At 57.3% G+C, this 9,477-nt stretch overlaps 1 protein-coding gene across 1 annotated transcript; it reads right to left on the bottom strand.

Annotated features, from left to right (window-relative positions):
* Positions 1–4,627: 4,627 nt before the first annotated feature.
* Positions 4,628–9,477, bottom strand: LBHD2 (LBH domain containing 2; the record flags this gene model as incomplete). The annotated part of the gene is made up of 3 exons (XM_080707236.1): positions 9,147–9,477; positions 5,805–5,964; positions 4,628–4,713 (listed from the first exon to the last, which is right to left on the bottom strand). The coding sequence occupies exons 1-3, from the start codon at positions 9,210–9,212 to the stop codon at positions 4,628–4,630; spliced, it is 312 nt and encodes a 103-aa protein (XP_080563362.1). The 5' UTR covers positions 9,213–9,477.

The following is a 9,477-nucleotide window of genomic DNA, read 5'->3' as shown; positions in this document are numbered from 1 at the left end:
GCACACGCCTGTGATCCCAGCACTTAGGAGGCTGACATGGAGAATTGCAGGTTGGAGGCCAGCCTCGACAAGAGTGAGGCTCAGCAATCTGAGGAGCCCCCGCTTCAAAACTAAGTAAATAAATAAAAGGGCTGGGGTAAAGCTTGGAGGTAAAGGGCCCCTGAGTTCAATCCTTAGTCACACACACACACACACACACACACACACACAATTAAAAGTCACAGACCTAAACAAGGCTTTATTGGCACACAGCCTGCCAGCCAGAAGGAAGATCAAGGTGTGGGCAGCTGGCTTCTCCTCTGTCTGCAGGCGACTGCCTTCCCCTGGTGCCTTCACGTGGTTGTCCTTCTTCGTGCGTCTGCGTCCAACTTCCTTTTTTGGAGGGGGGTACTGGAGATTTCTACCCAGGGACATTTTACTTCCAAGCTACACCCCCAGCCCTAGTTTTTATTCTTTACTTTGAAACAGAGTCTCACTAAGTTGCAAGGGCCTAAGTAGCTGAGGCTGGCCGAGAACCTGTGATCCTCCTGTAACAGCCTCCCAAAGTACTGGGACTGCAAGCCTGAGCCACCATGCCCGACTTTTATATTTTATTTTGAGATGGGGTCTTGCTAAATTGCTAAGGGTCTTATTAAGTTGCTGAAGCTGGCCTTGAGCCTGTGATCCTCCTGTCTCAGCCTCCCAGGTACTGGGATTACAGGTGTGTGCAGGCACACCTGGCCCAATTTTTTCTTAATATTGGATGAGGGCCCACTCTAATGATCTCATTTTAACTTATTACCTGTGTGTGTGTGTGTGTGTGTGTGTGTGTGTGTGTGTGTGTGTGTGTTACTGGAGTTTGAACTCAGGCATTCTACCTCTGAGCTAGAGCCCCAGAGCATTTTGCTTTTTTTTTTCCCCCAGTGCTGAGGATGGAACCCAGGGGCAGTCTACCTCTGAGCTGCACCCTCAGCCTCATTTTTTATTCTTTTTTGTTTTTTTCTTTTGGTGGTACTGGGGTTCCTAGAAGCCCTTCTACCTCCAGGCTACACTCCCAGACCTATTTTATGGTTTTTGTTTTGTTTTGTTTTTTGTTTGTTGGTGGTACTGGGGTTCCTGGAAGCCCTTCTACCTCCGGGATGCACTCCTACGGGCTACACTCCCAGACCTATTTTTTTTTTTTTACCTTTTTATGTGGAAACAGGGTCTCTTAAGCCAGCTCGGCTGGCTCTGAACCAGCGCAATCCTCCTGTCTCCGCCTCCCAAGCACGGGGATTACAAACATGCGCCACCACGCCCGACTATATGCTTTTTTGTTTTTGGAAACAGGGTCTCTTTAGCCAATGGCGCCCTGCCTGAAGCTGATCTTGAACCTGTGATCCTCCTGTCTCAGCCTCCCACGTACTGAGATCACAGGTGTGCACAAACAGACCCAGCAACTTGTTTCTCTCTCTCTCTCTCTCTCTCTCTCTCTCTCTCTCTCTCTCTCTCTCTCTCTCTCTGTTATTGGCGGGTCTGGGGATGAAACCCAGAGGCATTTGACCTCTGAGCTACACCCCCTGCCCTATTTTTTATTCTTTAATTTGAAACAGGGTCTCACTGAGTTGCGGAGGGTCTAAGTAGCTGAGGCTGTCCTCAAACCACCATCCCTCCAGTCTCAGCTTCCCAAATGCTGGGATTACAAGCGTGCGCCCCACGCCCAGTTTTATCTCTTTTAAAGACCCTGTCTCAGATGGTCACAGTTCGGGGACAGCTTCAGCTACTTAGTGATGCACTTTGCAACTCAGTGAGACCGTTTCAAAATAAATAAATAAATACATAAATAATAATAATAATAATAATAATAATAATAGGGCTGGGGTGTAGCTTGGAGGTAAAATGCCCCTGGATTCCACCCCCAGTACCGCAAATAAATAAATAAATAAATAAATAATAGGGCTGGGGGTGTAGCTCAGAGGTAGAATGCCCCCGGGTTCCATCCCCAGTACAGCAAAAATATAAATAAATAAATAAAGACCCTGTCTCCAAATAGGGTCATCATCTGATGTTCTGGGGGTTAAGATTTCAACAGATGCCAGGCGTGGTGGCTCACGCTTGTAATCCCAGCATTCAGGAGGCTGAGACAGGAGGATCGCAGTTTGCAGACAGCCTCAGCTACTTAGTGAGGCCCTGTTTCAAATTAAAGAATTAAAAAAAAAAAAATAAGGCAGGGGGGTAGCTCGGAGGTCGAATGCCCCTGGGTTCCATCTTCAGACCCGCAAAAAAAAAAAAAAAAAAAAAAAAAAAAAAAAAAAAAAAAAAATCAAGCCATGATTTTGGGGCCAGTGTTCAGTGCATAACAGACTGGAAAATTCCAGAATGCTGCCATCTGCAGACAGGCCGAGTCAGCGGAAGACACCAGCACCTCCTCGGGCAGCCCTCCTGCTGACCTCTGCCCTGGGTTCCCTCTGCACTGGTGAGCTTCCCAGCTCAAGCCCCGGAGCCGCCCAGCTGCCCAGCGGGCCTTTCCTTCCAGCTCAGCCTGGCCTGCCCGGGGACCTCCTGCCCCACGTGTCTCCAACAGTCAGGTTAAAGGGAGCAAGACAGAGCCAGGGGCCCAGGGCCTGGGGATCTGCTCCTGGACCCCAAAATCCCAGCGACACATGCCCAAGCCGGAGCCCACTTCTCAGCATGAAAATGTTCTTTTATTCTATTTCTCAGGAAAATCCCGGTGGAAAAGCCCCTGCCTTGTCTCGGAGGAGCCTGGGCACAGGACTGGTGTGGCCGGGATCAGCAGGCTGGGCAGGGAGCCTCGGTCTACCTCTCCATAAAATGGGGTTATTGTTGGGATCGAGTTCGCCTCCGCTAAGGTCCGGGCTCCGAGGTGGCGAGGGTGGGGAGGACTCTCAACACCAGGTGCTTCCCTGGCCTCCGAGGTTTGGGGAGCCAGGTGAGAAACCCACTGGAATGCAGACGCAGAGGTGACCGACTCTGCTAAGGTGGAGCCCAGCCGGGGAACAGGAGGCCCGGGTTCCATCCTCTGCGCCTCCCGGCTGCGGGGCGCGGCGCGGGGCAGTGCCCACCCGGAGCCGCGCTCAGGGCATCGTCGGCGGCCCACCTGGGAGGCGCACCGGGCCTCCGCAGTGAGCCCAGCCGCCGCCAGGGGGCGCCGCAGGACCATGCCGGCCGGCGCTGGGGGCGGGGCCTCGGCACACCCCGGCCCCGCCCCTCCCGTGTCCTGGCGCCCCGCTCACGCCGCCAGCCCCGGGGCCCGGGAGCCGGGCGTGTCCACTCTGGAGCTCCCCGAGTGGATGCTGAGCTCAGGATGATGCTGGGACGCTCCGCCGGGGGCTCCCGGAGACCCGGACTCACCTGTCGGTCCGCTCGGGCCCTCGGGCAAGTCGTGTTGAAACGGGGGCAATTATCCCCGCCTCGGAGGGACGAGGCGGGTGAGGGTTCAATCTTAGCAAGGGGCGCGGGGGCCCACCCCCCGCGCTGCCGACACCGCCTCGCAGGTGTCGCAACACTTCGGGGAAGCTGTCTCCTTTCCCGCCCCCGTCCTCCCCGCCGGCCACATCCCTCCTCGGCTCTCGCGCCCGAAGGACCGGCCGGCACCTTCCCAGGCTGAGGGCCGGGGGCGCCCAGGGACCTGAGCCTGGACCCTGCACGGGCCCACAGTTGACAAGAAAGCAGGCTCCCCAGCGGACTCGGCACCGCGCTCCCACCTCTCGGCCATTTGGGGGGTGGGCTATATTTAGCAGGCAGGCCGTTGGAGAAGGCGCCTTATTCATCCTGGAGGTTAGCGAGGCAGCCAGCAGAGAACAGAGGACCTGCGTCGGCCGCCTCCCCTGCCGCTCAAACGGGGGCGCCGCGCCGTGTGCCTCTGGCTCGGTGGAGCTAGCACTGTAGAGCGCCCCCAGCCCCCGCGCCCGGCTCAGGCTGCCTCCTGTGCCAGGCCTGACCGGGCAGCAGGGCTCCCGCCGGCCTGGGACAGAGCCTGGAGACGTCGTCGATGGGCCCTGGCGGAGGGACACGATGGGGTAACAGGAAGAGGCGCCTGCCTACCCAGAGCCCACGAGGGGTCTGTGGCCAGCTTGGTGGCCTCCTGGCCTCGGGGATCCCTTCACAGCCCCAGCCCAGCCGAGCCTTGAGCAACTCGCTTTGCACCTCAGTTTCCCCCTCTACAAAATGGGGTTTTGCAAGGATTTAGTGACACCCCCCTTGGCACTGGACACCTCACCCCGGGTGCCATCCCTGGGCCCTACTGTACCCAGGGTCAGGGAGTGATAGGAAAGCCTCCTGGGCTCTGGTCCCGGCCGCACCAAGGAGACTGCCTGGCCTGTCACTTCATGTCCACCCTGTGCCAAACACCCAGCGCTCACCCACCTGGCATCGTGGCCTGACCAGCCTGGGCTCAAGGGAGTCCAGAAGAACCAAAATTGTCTGCAGCCCCTCAAGTCCCCACCAAGTGTGCCCACCAGCCACCAGGAAGTGCCTTTATTTCTGATTCAAACCACCAAACAAGAGAGGGCAGGGGCCATGGTCCTGGCCCAGGTGGTGAGCCGGGAAGCTCTGCCAGCTGGCTGTCTGAGCAGGCCTGGCCATCTCGGTGTTTGGGCCAAGGCCCACTCAGCGGCCGGCGAGCAGGGCCCCGCCGTGTCCTCCTCTGTCACTGGGCCAGGGGTGCCTGCTCCCCGGGGCGGCCAGCATCATCCTCCGCCTTTGCTGCTGCTCCCGGCAGACTGGAAGAGGGGGCTGCAAAAATGAAAGGAAGGCCTCGCGTCAGCGGATCCTGGGGGTCTGAGGCAAGCCTCTGGCAGGCACCTGGGTTTGGGCCAGGCCACTTCTTCCCCGGGGAGATAAAGGAGGGGGGCTGGGCATGCCAGTTCTAGGGAGAGAGGGCAGGGCCTGGCTCTGGGAGCAGGAGCACCCCTCCCCCTTGCATCAAAGACAAGAGGTGGCACAGAGACGCGTGATCCAGGGCAGACCTGGGACCTCCCCAGGGTCCACATCCCAGTGGTTACCCAGGGGGCAGATGCTGTTCTGGGCAGAAACTGATAGGCCAAGGGGGCTTTGGGCAAAGGGGAGGTTATGGGCATGGGCCCCTTCTGGGCTCAGGCTATAGGGGCACCTATCATAAGGGTTACTGCCCAAGGGCTGATGTTCTGGGACAGGCAGGGTGCTGAGCAGCCTCTGCTGGGGGCAAATCTTTCCTCAGTAGGGCCAGACCCCCAGCGGATCTCAGAGCACAAAACTTCCAAGGGCACAGCTGAGCCCTCATGCCCCCTCCAAACCCCCGTGGCCCCAGAACCCTCCCCAGAGACCCTCACCGCTCAACCTGCTACTCCCCATTCCTGGGGTCTGGCCCTGGCAAGCCCTCCTACCCATGGTCCTCCAGAAGCTCTAGTCTTCCCACGGGGCACCTGCTGTGAGGACTGGAGCTGGCCACAGGGCTGCCCACAAGTGCTCCTGTACCAGGAGGCCCTCCTGGACCACGTGCAGGGGTCCAAAGGCCTCGGGTCAGTGAGGTAGAGAAGCAGGAAAGAGGGAGGGCGGGGTATTTCATTCATAAAACACTCACTCTGTGCGCCTCCTGGTGCCGCAGGATGGGTGAGACCTCGGATTCAAGGGGGAGGATTCCCACACTAAGCTGTGCGCTGGAAGGGGGTGTCAGGAGGGGTCGAGGCCAGGCAGGCACAGAGGGCAACGCACCTGGGCTGCACAGAGTGGGGGGCAGCCGCGGGCACTTCTGGACTAGAGGTTGGGGTAGCTTGGAGGGCCCTGCTTCTGTCCTGGGTGACAGTGGCCCCCTCTCTCAGCACCCACACAGGCAGCCCCTTACTCACCAGCAGAAGCAGCCTGGCTCTGCAGGGCCCTCCTCTGCGTACCCTCTGGGGGCCAGCGCAGCTCCCCGCTTTCCACAGCACCCGCCTCGCTGGGTTCCACCACGATGGACGGCAGCCGTTGGCCCAGCCGGGGGCCCTTCTCCCGGACGCCCACCCCAGCCTGTGGGGAAGGCTCCGTGTCAGGGCGATGCAGGCAGGCCCTGGGCTCCTGCCCCTGTCCCTAGGAATCCCAGGGCAGGGAGAGCATGGGTATGCAAACACACAGGGCCCTCCCCCAGAGTGGCCCAGCCCCTAGCCCACCCACTGCTGGGGAATGGGCCCTGGGCCCTGGGCCCTGGGGGGTGGCAGCTCTCCTGAGGGCACCACAGGACCACCTGGGGCTCATCCTCAGAAGCCCATCTCACAGACAGAGCCTGAAGCTGGGGAGGCCAAGGTCACTCCAGGATGAGCCAGGGTGGTGAACCCCAGCTGCCTCCCACTCCTGGAATCCTGCAGGCCCCTTCCTGGGGTCTTCCCTGCGGGGCCCTGGCTGCCTCCTTCCACTCCGAGGAGCTGGAGGATGTTGCCATAGCAACCTGAGCTCTGGCTCTTGGCTCATTGTTCAGTGCCCACACCAGCCCTCTGGGTGCCCTCAGCATCCCCGCCTCCCATTCAAGGCCTTCTGAGGTTGAGGCTGCAGCACTGCATACCTCCACCTCGCAGCCCAGCGCCCAGGTCCGCCCATACCCCTGCTCCACCTCTGGCTCAGGCAGGTCCTCCTTCCTGGAGCTCCCGCCTCCCACCTCTTCTCAGAAGGACAGTACTTGGCCCACCGCGGGGGCACTTTGCTAAATGGCCCTTGAACTGCCACAGGACCGGCCAATGTGCACTGCCCATGTGCCTCCCCGGCTCCACCCCGACACTCTTTTTTTTTTTTTTTTGCGGTACTAGGGATGGAACCAAGGGGCATTCTACTTCTGAGCTACACTCCCCAACCCCCCTTTTTTTGTGGTACTGAGGGTGGAACCCAGAGGCTTTCTACCTCCGGGCTATACTCCCAAACCTATTTTATACTTTATTTGGAAACAGGGTCTCACTAAGATACTGAGAGCCTCACTAAGTAGCTGAGGCTGGCTTTGAACCTGTGTGATCCTCCTGTCTCAGCCTCCCAAGCGCAGGGATTACAAGCGTGCACCACCACGCCTGGCTTCCCAGCCCTATTTTTTAATCCTTATTTTGAAACAGGGTCTCACTGAGTTGCAAAGGGCCTCACTAAGTAGCTGAGGCTGTCTACGAACTGCAATCCTCCTGTCTCAGACTCCCAAATGCTGGGATTACACCACCATGCCCGGCTCCAGACCCTCTTTTAACCAAGTCTCAGGTGACCCTGAGGTGTGAGAACAGGCGGGCAGAGAAGAGCCCCTCGCCCTGCCCAGAACAGGAACCCCTAGGGCTAGCCCCCATGCGGGCACTGCCAGGTCAGGGCTCCTTCCCCTCCTGGCTCCCTCGCCACAAGCCATTTCCTTCCTGCCCTCAGGAGCCTGGAGCGCGCCCACATGGTGAGGGGCCATGGCAGGCCTTGCAGGGTGTCTGTGCCATGTGGCCCCAGACTCCATGGTCACCCCATGTGTGTGGCACTGGGCTGTCCTCCGCTGCTGGCTCCGCTGCTGCCAGCCCAGGTCACACTCAGAGGATCAAGGCTGCTTCCTTTGTCCCGGGACTTCAGTGTTTTGCTACATCCACACCCTCTCCTGGAAAACCAGAGCTGGGGGCAAGGCCCCGTCACTGCATCACCCAGCAGCCGGCAAAGTGTCCCGGTCATTGTCGCCCCTTCCTCTCCCTCTCCTCCCCTTCTCCCCCTCCCTCCCCTTCCCTTCCTCCCCTCCCCTCCTCCTCCTGCTCCTCCTCCATCTTCTTCTTCTTCCTGTGACTGTGTGTGTGTCACAGGAAGAAGAAGAACAGGAACCCCTAGGTGTGTGTGTGTGTGTTGCTGGGGATTGAACCCAGGGCATTTTTCTTCTGATCCACATCCCCAGTGGCCTGCCCTCTTTCTTTTCTTTTCTTTCTTTCGCAGAACTGGGAATTGAACCCAGGGGCATTCTACCTCTAAGTTACACCCCAACCCTATTTTTTATTCGTGTGTGTGTGTGTGTGTGTGTGTGTGTGTGTGTAGGGGGGTTACTGGGGGTGGAACCCAGGGGCTTTCTACCTCCGGGCTATCCTCCCAGACCTATTTTATATTTTATTTGGAAACAGGGTCTCACTAAGTTGCTGAGAGCCTCACTCAGTAGCTGAGGCTGGCTTCGAACCTGTGCAATCCTCCTGTCTCAGCCTCCCAAGCGCGGGGATTACAAGCGTGTACCACCGCACCAGGCTTGTATTCTTTATTTTGAAACAGGGTCTCACTAAGTTGCAGTGGGCTTCACTAAGTAGCTGAGGCTGGTCGCAAACCTGTGATCCTCCAGTCTCACCCAGTCCTTTTCATTTTTTATTTTGCAGCAGTGTCTTACTAAGTTGCTGAGTCTGGCCTCAAACTGCAATCCTCTTTTTTCAGCCTCCCAAGTAATTTTAAAATTTTTGTTTATGCTTTACTTATTTATTCATTTTCGTGTTACTGGGGTTTGAACCCAGGGCATTCTACCTCTAAGCTTACCCCCAGCCCTATTTTATTTATTTATTTATTTATTTATTTATTTATTTATTTATTTATTTATTTTGTGTGGTACTGGGGTTCCTGGAAGCCTTTCTACCTCCGGGCTACACTTCCAGACCTATTTTATATTTTTATTTGGAAACAGGGTCTCTTAAGCCAGCGCAGCTAACTTCGAACCTGCGTGATCCTCCTGTCTCTGCCTCCCAAGCGTGGGGATTATAAGCGTGCGCCACTACGCCCGGCTATTTTATTTATTTTTTGGGGGTACTGGGGTTCCTGGAAGCCCTTCTACCTCCGGGCTACACTCCCAGACCTATTTTTACATTTTCATTTGGAAACAGGGTCTCCTAAGTCAGCACGTGTGGCTGGCTTCGAACCTGCGTGATCCTCCTGTCTCTGCCTCCCAAGCGCGGGAATTACAAGCGTGCGCCACCATGCCCGGCTTATTTTGAAAGAGAGACTCATTAGGTTGCTGAGGGCCTCATTAGGTTGCTGAGGCTGGCCACAAACCTGCCATCCTCCTGTCTCAGCCTCCCAGGTACATGGATTACAAGCACGTGCCGCCACACCTGGCTCTCCACCAGACTTCTATAGAAAAGCAACCACCTTCCCCACCCAGATGGGTAAACTGAGGCCAGCAATGAGAACAGGCATACCCCATCATGGACCAGGGCTCCAGGCTGGCTCCCTCCCAGGCTTCCATGACTTACCTTCTCTGCGGGGCCTCCAGCTTCCTCAGGAGGGCTTAGCTCTGACGAGGGCTGGGGGGTGCTCATTCTGGCCGGGCTGCACAAGACAGGGCAGGGATGAGCTTGGCTGGGCCAGTGCTGGATGCCGCCCCTTAGTCCTCTCACCTGGGAAACCTGCAGCCTTCTCAGTCCACACCCAGCCCGGCCCAGGACCCAGGGCTCCAGCTAGATTTTCTTTTCTTTTTTTCTTTTTTTCTTCTTTCTTTCTTTCTTTCTTTCTTTCTTTCTTTCTTTCTTTCTTTCTTTCTTTCCTTCTTTTTCTTTCTTTCTTTTGGTGCTGGGGATTGGACCC

Source organism: Muscardinus avellanarius (assembly GCF_963383645.1).
Source record: "Muscardinus avellanarius genome assembly, chromosome: 12".
In the NCBI taxonomy this organism is placed as follows: domain Eukaryota; kingdom Metazoa; phylum Chordata; class Mammalia; order Rodentia; family Gliridae; genus Muscardinus; species Muscardinus avellanarius.
Note: the sequence above shows the minus strand (reverse complement) of the source record. Positions and strands in the feature narration are given on the sequence as shown.